The 15,268-nt window shown below is 54.6% G+C and overlaps 3 protein-coding genes across 6 annotated transcripts; 2 read left to right on the top strand and 1 right to left on the bottom strand.

The window, feature by feature from the left end:
* Positions 1–44: 44 nt before the first annotated feature.
* On the top strand, positions 45–7,521 carry TMED6 (transmembrane p24 trafficking protein 6). 2 transcript variants are annotated; one of them, XM_073308329.1, is made up of 4 exons: positions 45–1,209; positions 4,417–4,543; positions 4,848–4,999; positions 6,904–7,521. In XM_073308329.1, the coding sequence occupies exons 1-4, from the start codon at positions 949–951 to the stop codon at positions 7,135–7,137; spliced, it is 774 nt and encodes a 257-aa protein (XP_073164430.1). In that variant the 5' UTR covers positions 45–948; the 3' UTR covers positions 7,138–7,521. The 2 variants fall into 2 exon arrangements, 1 of the variants encoding a protein (XP_073164430.1); XR_012154554.2 differs by having other exon boundaries at positions 1,127–4,234; positions 4,417–6,991.
* A 478-nt stretch (positions 7,522–7,999) lies between these two features.
* Positions 8,000–11,450, bottom strand: NIP7 (nucleolar pre-rRNA processing protein NIP7). 2 transcript variants are annotated; one of them, XM_073308330.2, is made up of 5 exons: positions 11,110–11,435; positions 10,467–10,553; positions 9,955–10,093; positions 8,501–8,641; positions 8,000–8,379 (listed from the first exon to the last, which is right to left on the bottom strand). In XM_073308330.2, the coding sequence occupies exons 1-5, from the start codon at positions 11,163–11,165 to the stop codon at positions 8,260–8,262; spliced, it is 543 nt and encodes a 180-aa protein (XP_073164431.1). In that variant the 5' UTR covers positions 11,166–11,435; the 3' UTR covers positions 8,000–8,259. The 2 variants fall into 2 exon arrangements, with proteins under 2 accessions (XP_073164431.1, XP_073164432.1); XM_073308331.2 differs by lacking the exon at positions 8,501–8,641 and having other exon boundaries at positions 11,110–11,450.
* Positions 11,280–15,246, top strand: COG8 (component of oligomeric golgi complex 8). Of its 2 annotated transcripts, none has more exons than XM_073308321.2 (5): positions 11,280–11,822; positions 12,524–12,734; positions 12,965–13,783; positions 14,103–14,271; positions 14,562–15,246. In XM_073308321.2, the coding sequence occupies exons 1-5, from the start codon at positions 11,494–11,496 to the stop codon at positions 14,840–14,842; spliced, it is 1,809 nt and encodes a 602-aa protein (XP_073164422.1). In that variant the 5' UTR covers positions 11,280–11,493; the 3' UTR covers positions 14,843–15,246. The 2 variants fall into 2 exon arrangements, with proteins under 2 accessions (XP_073164422.1, XP_073164423.1); XM_073308322.2 differs by having other exon boundaries at positions 11,281–11,822; positions 12,527–12,734.
* The last annotated feature ends 22 nt before the right edge of the window (positions 15,247–15,268 follow it).

Here is a 15,268-nt window from a genome sequence, read left to right as displayed (position 1 = left end):
GTAAATAATCCCCCTTGAAAAGGGAGAAGCTTGGCATATCCCTGGGTCAGTGGCCTAGTGACAGCTTTGTGGGACACCCTGTTAATGACCAGAATTTCATCCTGCATTCACTTCCTGAGCCAGCTGAAGCCAGGAGCATCGCATCAGCAACTAACTGAATTGGAGTGCCAGAAAGTCTTGTACCCCTATCCGGTGGGATGCTGCTGGTTATTAGGGACAGGTGGATTGCAGAGGCACTTATGTATCATCTTCCCCTCACTTTCACCAACACTCATGCATTTAATTTCCTTTGGTTCTAGCTGCAGAAATACCCCAACTGCAGGGGTCCTGTGAGCTGCTTCTGTTGTCACTGGTGCTGGGTAGAAGTCCCCTGCTTGCCTTAGCCGTGTCCTTTGGCACTAGCAGTTGCTGGAAGGAACCTTGCCAGAGAAACTCATTGCTGTCTGGATACAAGTGGCTCAAGTAATCTCTTCAACTTCGCTGTTAGCCAGACTCTTTCTCCCTGCCCTTTGCCTGTCTTTGGCGTATTGTTGCTCTGTGATCAGTGTCTATAGTTCTTGTACTAAATAAAGTTTCTAGGAATGTTTTAACACACTAATCACTATAATCAAGTCCTTCAGACCAAGGTGTAGGCTGTAGACAGAAGTCTGAGTGCAGGGCACCCAGCCTGCTCCCAGAACAAGCAGTTCCCCAGGAAGGACCGTTTGTGCCTAGTGACGTTTCTGCAAAGTGGACTTCAGGGTTTTACAAAATGTATCAGACTTTTAAACTCTAATGAGGACAAACTGCGCAGCTGCCTATGCAGGCCTGGTAATTTCACTGAGATTACCTTGAGGAGTTGAACTCCTTCCAAGTGCCCCTGAGGTTTGGATAAGTGCAGCTGTGTTTGGCAAAAGCCGGGGAGTGAGGAGTGAAGTTAATGATTATCCCCCTTGCATCCTGGGACCCATGCTCCTGCTCTGCCCCAGCCACAAGGCAGCCTCACAAGGCAGTATGGTCTCGCTCTTTCCTTTGGCTGTGACTGTGGGGCTGCTTAGTCTGACAGGCCCTGCCAGGAGCCCGAAAACTGAGCCCCTGAGTGGCTCCAGTGAGCAGCCTCTCTTCCGTGGAGCTGATCGCTATGACTTCGCCATTGTTGTCCCTGCGGGTGGCACCGAGTGCTTCTGGCAGTTTGCACATCAGAGTGGCTACTTCTACTTCAGCTATGAGGTGAGTGCTGGGGACCCGAGTGCTGGGGAGGACTCTTGCAAACGGCAGGTTTTCAGCTTAATAGAATTTCCTGGTAAAATAAATAACTTCCTGCAGCCAGACAGCTGCGTATCCAACGAGGAATTGCTATAGTGGATCCATCTGTCGTGGTCTCTGGCAATGGCCAGTACCAGCTGCTTCATGGGGAAGGTAGAATGGATCCTGTAGTCAACAATTAGGCAGTAACCTGCTCTTAGAGAGAGGCTTTCAGTCAGTAGCTGGTTTAAGTCCTAAAGCAGGAGGGCTGATAGCTCCCAAAAACAGTTACTTTAAAAAATCCTAGTTAGTGTAACTCTGGATGTTCTCAGTGTTCGCTTAAATCTCCAACCTTTTTTTGAATCCTAAAGTTTGTCTCAGCTCTTACAGTAGTGAGTTCCACAGATTAACTGTTCATTGTGTAAAATATTGCAGGCAGTTTCTGTACTGTAACATTTGCATCGCATGCACAAAAGATCTCTAACTGAAAAAAGGACAAACTCTTGAATCTTTCCAGCTATCAGGATGGCCAGCTGTCTGGGGTGCTGGGTTATTTGGAGCACTCAACTTCCACTGGAATTTGGCAGCTGTTGGTTCTAATTGCACTCAAAACGACTAGCTAAGGATTTTTTTTAATAAGACTAAATGATCTAATGGTCCCTTCTGGCTTCAGAATCTTTAAAAATGGTATCTTCTATATCAACTTGCTGCCTTTCACTTTCAGTGTCTGCTTGCTGTTGTTTTCTGAGTGGGTGTGAATAGGAGTGCCCCATCTACCTTCTCCACACCTCTATTTTGTCCTTTCTTACGTCTCCTTTGAACTGAACAGTCCCATTCTTCTTGTCCTCAAAACTTCCATCCTTGTCCCTGAACCCCCTCTATTTTTCCTGTATCCCTTGAAGTAAGGTGATGAGTACTGTGTTCTATCCTGGTAGCACACAGGAGTTGTCCTCTAGTCCAGTGCCCAATCTCTGACAGTGGCCAGAACCAGATACTTCAGAGGAAGGTGGAACCAGCCTTGTATTAGGCAGGTGTGGGGTGATTGACTTGTCACCTCCCCACACACACATTAGGTGTTTTCCTAATTCCTTAAAGAGATGGGTTTAAATCCTGAAGCATGAGGTTTATTGTCTCTCCCAAAATTTGTTAGCATTAACTATTATAACTCTGGATATTTTTGTTACCCGTATAAATGTCCAGTCCCTTTTTGACTCTTGCTAATTCTTGGCCACAGCAACATCCTCTGGCAATGAGTTCCGCAGTCTAATCTCACAGGTGGAAGTGTTTGCTTCCTGTTAGTTTTGCATTTTGCTCTCTCATTTCATTGACTGTCCCCTACGTTATGAGAGGGAGAACAGAAGCCCTGATCTCTCTCTCTTTCATTTTAGCTGATGGTTTATTAGTGATTCATATAATGGCATCATATTTTTCTCATTCTTTAAAACTATTCTTTAAACATCCCCTTTTAACCCACGTGACTTCCATTTTCCCCTCTTACTGCCATAGTTTAGTCTCCTTTCTATTGGCTTCACTGGAGTTGGATTTCTTTCCCCTGAACAAGAGGGTGGCTCAAATACCCTCTTCCCCTGCCCCCACCTCACCTTCCTATTTGGTTTGTGAAGGGGAGCGCCTGCCTTCTAGTGACCTTGCTCCAGGCTGAGTCTAAGGACTGTTTTTAGGGCATTTTTGACTAAACCCCCTTACTAAAAGTTAAGGCCCTGCCATGCTGCTCTTGGGGCACTCCCCTCTGTTGAGGAAACTGGAACTTGATTGTATTGTGGTGACTATTAGAGGCTCAACTAGTGATTACGTCAGGAACTCCCAGCTTTGGCTTTGACCTCAGTGGAGAGAATGTCTCCTTGTTCTGGAGAATATGCTGTTCCAAAGGTTCCTGGGGAACTTTGCAAAGTTGGTAGCAGAGGGGCGAGTGCTAGTAGCCAGCTTCCAGTGTTGATTGGATCTTCGCTTGGCAGGAGGTTCCATAGTGCATGGACTCAGCTAAGCACTCACAACATGAGACCTTCCTGTCTCCTAGGGTGTGTGTGGAAGGAATATCCCAGGTATCCTGCTGCATGGTTGTTTATCTGGGCTCCAGCCTGGGATGGAGCCCTCCAGTTCTCTTATCTTAAACCCTGCAACTTCCCAGCTTCTGTTTACACAGGCCCGACTGAAGTAGAGCTGGGAGTTTGTGCCTGGCACTCTTGTCACTATTCGGGTTTATCAGCGGCTCCCTTGGCTCCCTTTATCTGTCTGCGTGTGGAGCAAAGCAGCTGGGCTGTAGGCAGAGGGGCTGGAGCTGTTCCAGGATTCGGGGGACTGAGCTGGTGTTCAAGTCCAAGGTGCTCCCCCACCCTTCTTTTAGCCTGTTCCAAAGCAAGGGAGATGTGCAGCTGGACGTACTGATTGCTGCATGCGTAAAGGGCAAGGAGGGCTGGGTTGAACCATAACAGCTCCCGCTCGGGGGTGACTGTACATGGAGGGAAGCGAATTCACTGCCCAGTCATGGAACGTGTTTGGGGGCCAGCCCTGTGCTAGCTAGATCTCTATTAGCCGTGGCATGGATCAGTACACAGACTAGGAATGAAAATACCAGGGTTGATGTCAAGGTCCACTGGAAACCCCCAAAGTGGTTGGGGAGAGAGAGGGGATTGCGGGAGAGGAGAATTACACTGTCCAGCGCAAAACTGGGCCAAATCCTTGGTGTCCTTGCACTGACTCAGCAGGTTCTCCTTGCCCCAGCCTTCCTTTCTGATCCTGCATCCCCTGGAGCTTGGCCTGAGTGCACAGGGAACCACTTAGTTGCCAGGTGGAAGCTCTTATCTTTCACCCTGCAGAGTGGTAGCATTCTCCCCATTTCACTGACAGGAACTGAACCATCCAGCCATACACTGTGTGGAGAGCCAGGACTTTCCCAGTTCTGTGCTCGTTCCTCCAGATGGTGCCTCTGTGTAGCCTGTCTGGTCTGCTCAGGACGCTGCGGCTCCTGTAAACTCACGGGCGCCCACTCAAGGTGAGTTTAGCTGTGTAGTAAATGCCACTAAGATCAGTCATGGGCTTTGCTGCCTTTATAAGCAACATGGCCCCATCCGTTTCCGTGGGAATTCCCGAGGACAGCATCAGTCAGGCTTGTTCTTTGCTAGAACTCAGACCTGCACCCAAAGTTCCCTGTTCTGCTCCATATCTCGGCTTCAGGTACAACGAACTTCGGGAATTGGACATGACAGACACGTCTTGGCCACTGCAAACGATCCCAACGGCCTCCAAATGGGCACTTCCCAGGATGTACGAGGACAGATGAACTTCCCAACCAAAGAGACAGGTTCTTGCCACCCTGCTACTTCCCTGGCCTACATGAGATCTGGACTACTCCAATCCAAGGGCAGCCTGCAGATCATTAATGATCTAAGTCATAGGCCTGTAAAAGTCTTGCTAGACACAGCATGTGTGATATGAGCTCAGAACTTGACTATACGGGCAGCCAAGCTTTTCTGCAGCTGCTAAGCTCAGAGAGACCATGTCTCTGCTGCAGAGAAGGGGCAAATGAGAGCTAACAGTGGGGTAATGTCTGACTGTCACCGCACCTGTTGCTCTCCTCTGATGCTTGGAACCACTTCTCTCTACAGGTTTTTACCAGCTGTGCTTGACCAATCGGCTCAACCATTTCGGTTTCCTGCAGGTTTATCTCAGCTTCGGTGTGTTCTATGAAGGCTTTGACCTGCAAAACTTGCCAGACATAGAAAGGAAGAAAATGAATGACACACTGGAGGCAATTGAGGTAATGTTTTATTTGCACTGTCAGCTGCCTGGGAATCAATTGCAGGGCTGAGGCAAGCTCAAACGGGCATCTTGGTTTTGAAAATGAGGCACATGGAAATAAATGGGGAGCTAAGGATAACTACTGCTCCCAGGAAACATACAAGGGGCAGCAACTGGAGTAGTGTTAAACCAGTCAGACACTTGGCTCTGGAGAGAGCCAGGAATGGGGGTGTGTCACATTCTGGGGTGCAATCCAGATCAGTGAGTAACTCTGTCATTGCCTGCCTTGTAGCCCTGGGGGCCTCACAATGCTTTGCTGCTGTAGCTCCCAACCTGCAATGACCACAAACAGCATGCAGGTCACACCTTGACTGTCTGCGTATAGCCAACCAGCCCTGCAGCCTGTCTGCAATGCTCGTCACTGTCTGGCTTGGTTACTACCTGCAGGGTGACCCCAACACACTCCCAGTCCTGAATTTTCCCCAAAATGTGTTCTGTGCTGTCCAGCCCTCTGCTGAGTAGTTCAGGTATTAGAAGCCCATTGCCCCTCTAAGGGGTCAATACTCAAGTTTGCTACCCAAACTGGAGTTACCCAAACAGTTCAGTTCAAACACAGCATTGGATTAGTTCTGATTGTAGTTAAAGAAATTCATTTTATTTCTTAAAGACATTTTAGGCGAGTACAAGTATAAGGCATTAAAGTCAGAAGTGGTTACAAGAAAACTAAAGATAAAGCACTGTCTAGTAGCTAAAACTCAACAAACTAGACTTGGTTGAAGGTAAAATCCTTAGCAAAATTGCTGACAATTCTCCGGTCAGGATCTCTCCTAAAGTCAAAGGACTGGCTCCTTCGTCATCTTAGGTGAAAGAGAAGCAGCAAGAGCTTTGGGGTGGTTTTGCCCCTCGCTTTTATAGTCCAACCACCTTCTGAAGTGGATTCTTCTGAGGATTAACCCTCAAAGCAAAGTTTATTCAAACTCTAAAGGTGGCGACATGGAGATTGGTGGTGAAAGTGGCTCCATGATCATTCTTCTCCCCTGTATATGCTGAAATGCAGCTTGTCTCCTGTCACTTCCCCGTTTTGCTGTCTTGAGGACACTGTTTACTCCTTAGATCTAAATTGAGGTGCGCACATTCCTGTGTTAAACAGCTCTGTCCTGAACTTCTTCTGCCTAGCCAGGGCTGTGCTATCACCACCATACAGAGGGAATTCATAACTCTACAGATCATGTTGCTGCGTACATCTCACCAGGATATTGACAAGCAAGTTATTAGTTTCCAAATGACACCTCACTATGTTCAACACAGATTACAGTAGTGTGTAGCGTGTGAATACAGTGGTGCTTTCGGTCACAGGGGGTTGTGTGAAAAACAGGAAGGGTGGCTGAGGGAGAGATCTATGTCAATGGGGCATGTGAATTTGGATGGGGCTTGCTGCTGGGAATCTGGATGGAATGTATCACTCAACAGGCTCCTGTTCTGTTCCTGAAACACTCTGCTCTTGTCATTCAATCCCAAATGGTGAAAGATCTGTTCCTGCAGGCTCTGTGCGAGGTCTGGGGGGCTTCCATTCTTCCCCTTACTGGTTCTCACAAGAACTTAGTAACTGCCAGACCAGATCAGCCCTAAGGTTCATCTACTCCTGTATCCTGCCTGACAGTGGCCAGCACCAGATGCTTCACAGAAATATTCAAGAAACCTGGGAGAAGGCAGATGTGGGATAATGTCCCCATGAAGGTTTCATCCCAACCCCCACTACCAAAGATTAGCTTAAGCCCTGAAGCACATAGTTAAAGGTATTCTAAAACCATTAGCATGAACAATAATATCCATTGGATCTTGCCAAGTTCGTGGCATTGAGTACCACAGTCTAATCAAAGGTTGGAAGAAGTATTTCATTACCTGTCCTTGTGCTCTTTGCAGGAGAGCACCCACAAGCTGCAGGCCCATGTCTTCCACATGTGGCGCTTTTATAACTTTGCCCGGATGAGGAAAGCAGCTGACTATTTCATCCTTCAGTCCAACTATAACTATGTGAACTGGTGGTCACTGGCTCAGAGCCTCGTCATTGTCCTCTCAGGAGTTCTGCAGCTGTATTTCCTGAAGCGGCTCTTCAATGTGCAGCCCACTACTGCCACCAATAAACCGAGGTGCTAAGGCCCCTAGCTTACACCACTGCGGGACCCATGTAGCAGGAAGAACCAAAGGACAGGCCCGTAACACTGCAGAGCACACTGAACTCCATCTCATCCCCCCCCCCATGGAAGAATGGGATATCCTACGTGTGGAAGGAGCTGGGCTGTGGGATTTTTCAGGTACAGAATTCCCCGCAATGCTCTAGTGTCCAGCTGGCTCTTTACCTTACCTTTGTTCTCTACCTGGCCTCTAGCACAAGACCCATTTTTGAGGGAGGGAGAGGGGATGGTTCACGGCATTCAGTGCTGGGTTGGGGCTAGTTTAGGCCTAATCTACCCAGTGGTCTAATAGTGAAATGGCTTGAAAAGCTGTTCACATATTATAAATAAAATAAAATAGTTCACACTGTGAAAGTACTGTCCTGTCTGAAGCCACCATCTTCCAGGAACCAGGGCTGGTGGTACTGCCCCAGGAATTAGATACCTGCTCCCTACCATGGAAGCCACTGCTACAGCACCCACCTACACTGCTTCTGATTAGCCCTGGGTGTGTGGTTATGTGGTCCTCGAGTGGCACAACCCTGTTAGCTTTCCCCTGCGCGCCCCCCGCCCCATACCCAGGTCTCTGTTGGGGAACAAGGCAGAAATGACCCGAGAGGAGGGATCACTTTGTTCCTGTTGACTGAAACAGCTGTGTTCACCTCTATCTCCTGTGACACGGAACTTCCAGGTAGCCCTAGCACCCCTGGAGGGAGTAGGTGGCTGCATGAAGGTAATCTACGCCCCTCAGCAGCTACTACGGAGACAACTGCCTTTAGTCTGAGAGCCTAAGAGCTGGTCCTGGGCAGGGCCTCGGCCCAAGTAGCTGAGGTCTTTCACTAGGCCACACCAACAAGGGTTTTATTAGATAGAAAACAAGTTTTATGTAATCCCTGTCTCCTTTTCAGGCTGGGACAGGCAGACCCCAGAGATCACAATAGTTATGACTAAGTCACGGGTAGATTGGTCTGTAATCCTCCCCAGCAGCCTGCAGAGCCCCATGCCAGGAGAGCTCCCTGCTGCTGCTTTGAGTTCTGATTTCAAACACACTCCATTCTTGCCATGGGCAGCTGAATCCTCAAAGCTTTGTGCTGCTGGCTGCCCTTTAAGTCAGTGTCTCCTCATGCCGCACGTACTCCCCAACATCCGCCTGATGAAATACTACGATTGCCATGGGGTCCACTTTCCGGCAGTCCTGGGTAGACTTGGCCGCGACTCCAAAACCCTGGGGAATTGAGAATAGTGAAAGTCGGGCACCCACTTGTATTAACCCCCCTCTACTCAAAGCAAGTTCATCCCCGTTTTCTGAAGAATGGTCCACTCCCCCTACCAGCACTGTTGCTTACCAGAGGAACATCAGCCATGGAATACACTACCACACCCTGGTACTGAGCTGTGTTCTCGGTGATGCGGCCTAGGCCAGATTTCAGCACGTGGTTCCCATAAAGGAAGGACTGCTCTGCTCCAGGTTTCACCCACACTTTATACTGCAAGAGAAAAGCACCCATCCTCAGGAGGCAGAGCAGTTGCTCACCCAGATCTTCACAAGTTAAACTTATTGCTGAACCTGCAAGGTTCCTCCTCATACAACTGGGCACAAGGGAAGAGACACAGGTGATACCAGCTTATGAAGTAAGGCTCAAGTGAGGTAGCTGGGGCATGGGAGACAACAGAGAAGACCTGTAACAGTTCATTGTTTCCTTATGCTCTTCATGCAGCCATGTAAGGGGACCAGAGGCTGAGGCCAGCAGGGGTTTGTGCCAGGGAAACTCACAGAAAACAGATTACTTTGTAGGTAGAGCCTCAGTATAAGGTAAGCCAGAAAGCAGACAGTTGAGACTGGAGACAGTTCCAGTGCCACAAGGGGGGTAAATGGGGAGGGAAATATTAGCAGTTAGTAGCACCCGAAGACCCTAAACGGGACCGGGGTCCTGGGCACTGTACAAATCTATTAAAGACACTCTCCATGCATCCAATCTAGAGAGACAAAGGGTAGGGGGTACGGGCACTATAAAAGCAAATGAGTATGGGAAAGAATTGGTCTATCTTGTTTAGTTACAGGGTCTGCAGATATATTACACTCTTTTCCCATCCAGGCCCCTCGCACCAGCAATGTTCCCTCTAATTTTTTCCATCTATGTGTGGAATAAATTTTATGATGTGCAGATGTGCACCAACAGTAGAAACAAAAAACCTAGATATATTTTAAAAAAGTTAAATAGGGACAGCAAAGACAGGTTAGGCATTTTAGAACTCACATTTAAATTTAATTCTTTGAGTAGTAAGAGAAAAAAATTATGAAATGCACAAACCAGTCAAAACACTAAAATAATACTTTGAAAGAATAAAATTACAGAGAATATATGTGCATTGCAGGAAGTACCAAGAAGTAACAACAACAATAATACAAGTATATGTTGGGAGGTGCGTGTGACACAGACTGTGTATGTGCTGGCTACTGGGAAAGTTTTTGAGAGATGTCTCTGTCACTGTCTCTTTAAGGCACTCATGGAAAGCTCTTCTGCTCTGTCCTGAGCCCTGTTGTCTCCTCTCCCCTCCCCTGGTCTGCACAGCCAGCAGGAGGGTCCCGGGAGCAGCTGCAGAATGGAGCAACATGGGTGGAGGGGGACCTGAACACATGCTGCCACTGTGCACACTCTGCTAATCAGCTGGGCAGCACTTAAATCTCTCCTGTGCTGCTTAAGCAAGCAGCTTACAGGGAACACAGCACACCAGTACTGCTAAACATGACCAAGGATCAGGTTGCTGCCTGAAAGCTTCTCCTTAGCAAGCCTCTCACCTTGGCATAGGGAGCAAGGTAATCCAGGGCAGTGACATGGAGCCGGAACTTCTGAGTCTTGGTGAACTTCCCAAAGCAGGTGCCCAGTGCCACCAGCTTGTCCCCAGGGATACTGGTCGCCACCTTCAAGATTCTCTCACTAGAAAAGAGCAAATGCAGCCATGTGATTAGTTCTCAGAGAAGCTCACCACCTGAAAGAGAAGTTATAACCTGCACCAGGCACCCCACTGTCAGCCAGAGGCACGATGGGGCAGGGCAACTTGGCTGGGGACCTGCAGTGCATGAATATCTGCCGTCACAAGAAGCATCAGCCCCTCAATCTCCAGGAAAGGACCAGGAGGCAGAGCGTGCTGGGGGCCAGTCCCTGCCCTGAGCCAGGGGAGCTTGTTAGGAGCCAGGTGGACTCCCACTGAGACAGCAGTGGCCCAGTCTGCAGAACTAGTCACTTCAGAGGCAGCTGCGGAGCCTGCGCTTGTGCCCCGGGGACTCTGCAGCCCGGCTGCGCCACCCACCTGACATAGTAAACCCGGTCCTTGTGCAGGCGGAAACAGTAGGAGCCGTCAGGCCGGTCCACCAGCAGCTGGATGTTCTCGCCGATGCTGTGGGGAGAGAGACCGTGAGCGCTGGGCCCTGGGACGGACCACCTAGGGGCCACCGCCCGGGCCGCCCCCCACTGCCCAGCCCCAGCCCCCCGGGCCAGCGCCACACCGCCCCCCACCCCCCTCGGACCAGCCCCCCACTGCCCAGCCCCACCCCCCCCCGGGGCGGCCCCCCACTGCCCAGCCCCCCGGGCCAGCGCCACGCCGCCCCCCACCCCGGCCAGGCCCCCACCCCCCCGGACCAGCCCCCCACTGCCCAGCCCCACCCCCCCGGGCGACCCCCCACTGCCCAGCCCCCCGGGCCAGCGCCACGCCGCCCCCCACCCCGGCCAGGCCCCCACCCCCCCGGACCAGCCCCCCACTGCCCAGCCCCCCCCCGGGGCGGCCCCCCACTGCCCAGCCCCCCGGGCCAGCGCCACACCGCCCCCACCCCCCCCGGACCAGCCCCCCACAGCCCAGCCCCACCTCCCCCTGACCAGCGCCCCACTGCCCTCCCCCTCCCCCTGACCAGCGCCCCACTGCCCTCCCCCTCCCCCTGACCAGCGCCCCGCCTCACTATTTCGCGAGCTTCTCGAACAGGGCCCGGGTCTCCTCCTCCGTGAGGGGCCGCATCGCCGCACCCGGCAGCTCCGGGCTCAGTCAGTGCACGGCTCCACGTGGGGGAGGGGAAAGCCCGGAACCGGAAACAGCTCTGGGCCAGTAGAGCCTGGAACATAGAGCGGCCTCCTGGCCGGCGTGCCCCGCTCAGTGCCATAGAGTCCGGCGGTCACCGCAGGCCCGCGCGCCGGGCTTGGGTTCGCGGAGCTGTAGGGGGCGCCAGAGCAAGTGTCTCCAGAGCAGCGGAGTTGCTGGGGGGGCCGTGGGTAGAGTGCCCCCCACACCATAGAGTCCTGCACCCTGTGCCTAGCGCGTAGCTGCGTGTCGTGGCGCTCTCCCCAAGATGGCGGCGGCCGGCGCGGCGCTGGAGGAGGCCAGCCTGCTGGCCTGGCTGTTCCGCGGGGCGCCGGGGCCGGCGCCGGGGCCGGAGCTGGCCGGGTACCTGGCGGAGCTGGCGGGGCTGGGGCTGGAGGCGCTGGGCCGCGAGCCGGGCCGCCTGGCCGAGGAGCGGGCGCTGGCCGCCGCCCAGACGCGGCACTTGGCCTTCGCCCACTACAAGATCTTCATCCGCTCGGCCGAGTGCACCAGCGAGACGGGCCGCGGCTTCGGGGGCATCGAGCGCGGCCTGGCCCGGCTCCTGGGGCGGCTGCCCGGCTTCCAGGAGAGCTGCAGGTGGGCCCGGGGCGTTGCGGGCCGGGGGGCGCCCGGGGCGTTGCGGGCCGGGGGGCGCCCGGGGCGTTGGGGGGGGTGGCGCGGGCCGGGGGGCGCCCGGGGCGTTGGGGGGGGTGGCGCGGGCCGGGGGGCGCCCGGGGCGTTGGGGGGGGTGGCGCGGGCCGGGGGGCGCCCGGGGCGTTGGGGGGGGTGGCGCGGGCCGGGGGGCGCCCGGGGCGTTGGGGGGGGTGGCGCGGGCCGGGGGCCGCCGGGGCGTTGGGGGCGGGCGCCCGGGGCGTTGGGGGGGGTGGCGCGGGCCGGGGGGCGCCCGGGGCGTTGGGGGGGGTGGCGCGGGCCGGGGGGCGCCCGGGGCGTGGGGGGGGTGGCGCGGGCCGGGCGGCGCCCGGGGCGTTGGGGGGGGTGGCGCGGGCCGGGGGGCGCCCGGGGCGTTGGGGGCGGGCGCCCGGGGCGTTGGGGGGGGTGGCGCGGGCCGGGGGGCGCCCGGGCGTTGGGGGGGGTGGCGCGGGCCGGGGGCCGCCGGGGCGTTGGGGGCGGGCGCCCGGGGCGTTGGGGGGGGTAGCGCGGGCCGGGGGCCGCCGGGGCGTTGGGGGCGGGGTGCCCGGGGCGTTGGGGGGGGTGGCGCGGGCCGGGGGGCGCCCGGGGCGTTGGGGGGGGTGGCGCGGGCCGGGGGGCGTTGGGGGCTGAGTTCTCCTTCCCTCCAGCAGGAGCTTCTTGCGGGACGCTGAGGAAATCGCCTCCAGCCGCCGCATGAACAGCCTGACACTGAACCGGCACACGGAGATCTTGGAGATCCTGGAGATCCCGCAGCTGATGGACACCTGCGTCCGCAACGGCTACTACGAGGAGGCGCTGGAGCTCGCTGCCTATGTGCGCCGGCTGGAGAGGAAACACTCCTCCATCCCTGTCATCCAGGTTCGTCCAAACAGCGCTGCCCATGCTGGAGGGGCTGCAGCCCCTGGGCATGGGATGAGCTCCTCAGATGGTGGCTGGCATGGGTCAACTTGCCTCCACGCAGCAGGTGGGGTCTTGCTCTGAGAGGAGTGTGCTTTGCGGGGTGATGTTTGGAGTTCAGGTTTGGGGCATGACGCTTGAAGCCGTGGTGGGCTCTCTCGTAGCTGCGGTCTCTCTCTCCCTGGCTCTAGGGCATTGTGGACGAAGTGCATCAGTCTTCACAGCTGATGCTGAATCACTTGATCCAGCAGCTGCGCACTAATATCCAGCTGCCAGCTTGCCTGCGTGTCATCGGCTACTTGCGGCGCATGGATGTCTTCACGGAGGCTGAACTGCGCATCAAGTTCCTGCAGGCCCGGGACGCCTGGCTCCACTCCATCCAGGCCTCCATCCCTGATGATGACCCCTACTTCCACATCACCAAGACCATCGAGGCCTGCCGCGTCCATCTCTTTGACATCATCACGCAGTATCGCGCCATCTTCTCGGACGAGGAGCCATTGCTGCCTCCCGGCGAGCATGCGGTCAACGAGAGTGCCATCTTCCATGGCTGGGTGCTGCAGAAGGTTTCACAATTCCTGCAGGTTCTGGACAATGACCTCCAGCGGGGGGTGGGCAGCCGCTTGGACTCACTGTTGGGTCAATGCATGTACTTTGGCCTGTCCTTCAGCAGGGTGGGGGCTGATTTCCGGGGCCAGCTGGCCCCGGTATTCCAGCAAGTTGCATTTGGCACTTTCAGGAAGGCAGTTCAGGAAGCTGTGGACAAATTCCAAGATGAGATGAACTCCTACACACTGATCTCTGCTCCAGCTGTCCTGGGCAGCACCATCCCTGCAGCAGTGCCAACCACCCAGCCAGGAACCCTGCAGCCTCCCATGGTGCTGCTGGACTTCCCACCTCTTGCCTGCTTTCTGAACAACATTTTGGTTGCCTTCAATGACCTGCGTCTCTGCTGCCCTGTGGCTCTTGCCCAGGATGTGACGACTTCCCTGGAGGCTGCCCTTGGCAAGGTGAGGCAGGTACCTTAACAGGGCATAGCCGTTTCTCTCTATCTCAGCTTTTTGTACTGGGTTGTCAAGGATGGATCTTGCGGTTCCCTTCTGCACTCACCTTGGGCAATTGGGCAGCTGAGTCAGACTCGGGGTCCAGTATCAGAAGATGAATTGTGTAGGGCAAGGTGGTGGGTCAGTGGCTGCTCTCCAGGGCCAGTCCCCCATCACCCTGAGCAGCTTGGGGAATGTGAGGCTGTTTGATGCAGCTGCCCAGGGTGGAGGTTGCGGGATGAGGAACTGAAGGTGCTTATGTGCGCTCTCTCTCTCCTTCCTGCAGGTGACTAAAACAATTCTGGCTTTTCACCGGGCAGAGGAGGCGGCTTTCAGCAGCCGGGAGCAGGAGCTTTTTGTTCAGTTCTGTACAGTGTTCCTGGAAGACCTGCTCCCCTACCTTAACCGTTGCCTCCAGGTCCTCTTTCCCCCAGCCCAGATAGCACAGACCCTGGGTAAGAATTCCTTCCTCCCTCAGCAGAGAAATATGAGGGAAGTGCCTGCTTTCATGCAGAGCCAGGGCGGATCTGCTGAGCAGGTTGGGTCCCAGAGACCCTTATCTTTGATCCCTTCACTGCCCTGCTCTGGTTCCCATGGGACATCTGTTGCCTGAAATGCTCAGAGCTCCCCCAGTGAAGTCCAACAGTCTACAGGGATCCCTGCCTGAGCTGTGTGGTGTTGTCACTGTCCCCATGTCCCTTCCAGTTGGGCTCTGGGTGAGTTAACTCTCTGCTCTCTTGGCCAGGTGTTCCTCCCACTCAGCTGCACAAGTACGGTAGCCTTGGCTGTGTGGACGTGAATGTGATCAAGGAGCCACTCGCCTTCATCCTGCCAAAGAGAGAGGCCGTGTTCACTCCAGACGAGGAGAAGGACCTGGCCCAGGAGACCCCAGCACCTGCAACAGAAATTCCAGGGCCAGAGCAGGGAGTAGAACCCAATGCGCAGCTGCCTCCTGTGGCTGGAGAGGAGAGCAGCGTGAATGCAATGGCTGTTCTTCAGCCTGATGACCCAGTAGCCACAACCTAACAGAGGGAGGGGACTGCCCCAGCTTGCCCTCCGTGCTGCGTGCATATACTGAGTGATTCTGGCCTTCCGCAGAAGCCTGTGGGAGTCTTGCACGTAGAAAGGTATTGAACAATGGCACTGAGTGTGGGGGTGTAGACAGAGATGAACAGGAGCATTGGCTGTGTCTGCTGATGGGAACTGCACAGGGGATTACAGGCTACATCAGCTGTAACTACTTCCTTGGCTTCATTGTAACCATCAAGTGTGGGCAATGGCCCCTGCAGGTCTCCAGGTGCTGTCCGGGTGGAAGGAGGCTGGGCATAAAGAGAGTGAATGCTTTCTGACTTCGAAAGCAGGTTCAATGATGTACATACCTCTGGAAAAGGCTGATCATTGTATAAATAAAGCTCATTAGTGTGTTCTATGGTGCGCCCGCCTTCCTCCCAG

This window comes from Lepidochelys kempii, chromosome 12 (genome assembly GCF_965140285.1).
Source record: "Lepidochelys kempii isolate rLepKem1 chromosome 12, rLepKem1.hap1, whole genome shotgun sequence".
Taxonomy (NCBI): Eukaryota; Metazoa; Chordata; order Testudines; family Cheloniidae; genus Lepidochelys; species Lepidochelys kempii.
The sequence above is the reverse complement of the archived record's forward strand: the minus strand, read 5'-3'. Positions and strand labels throughout refer to the sequence as shown.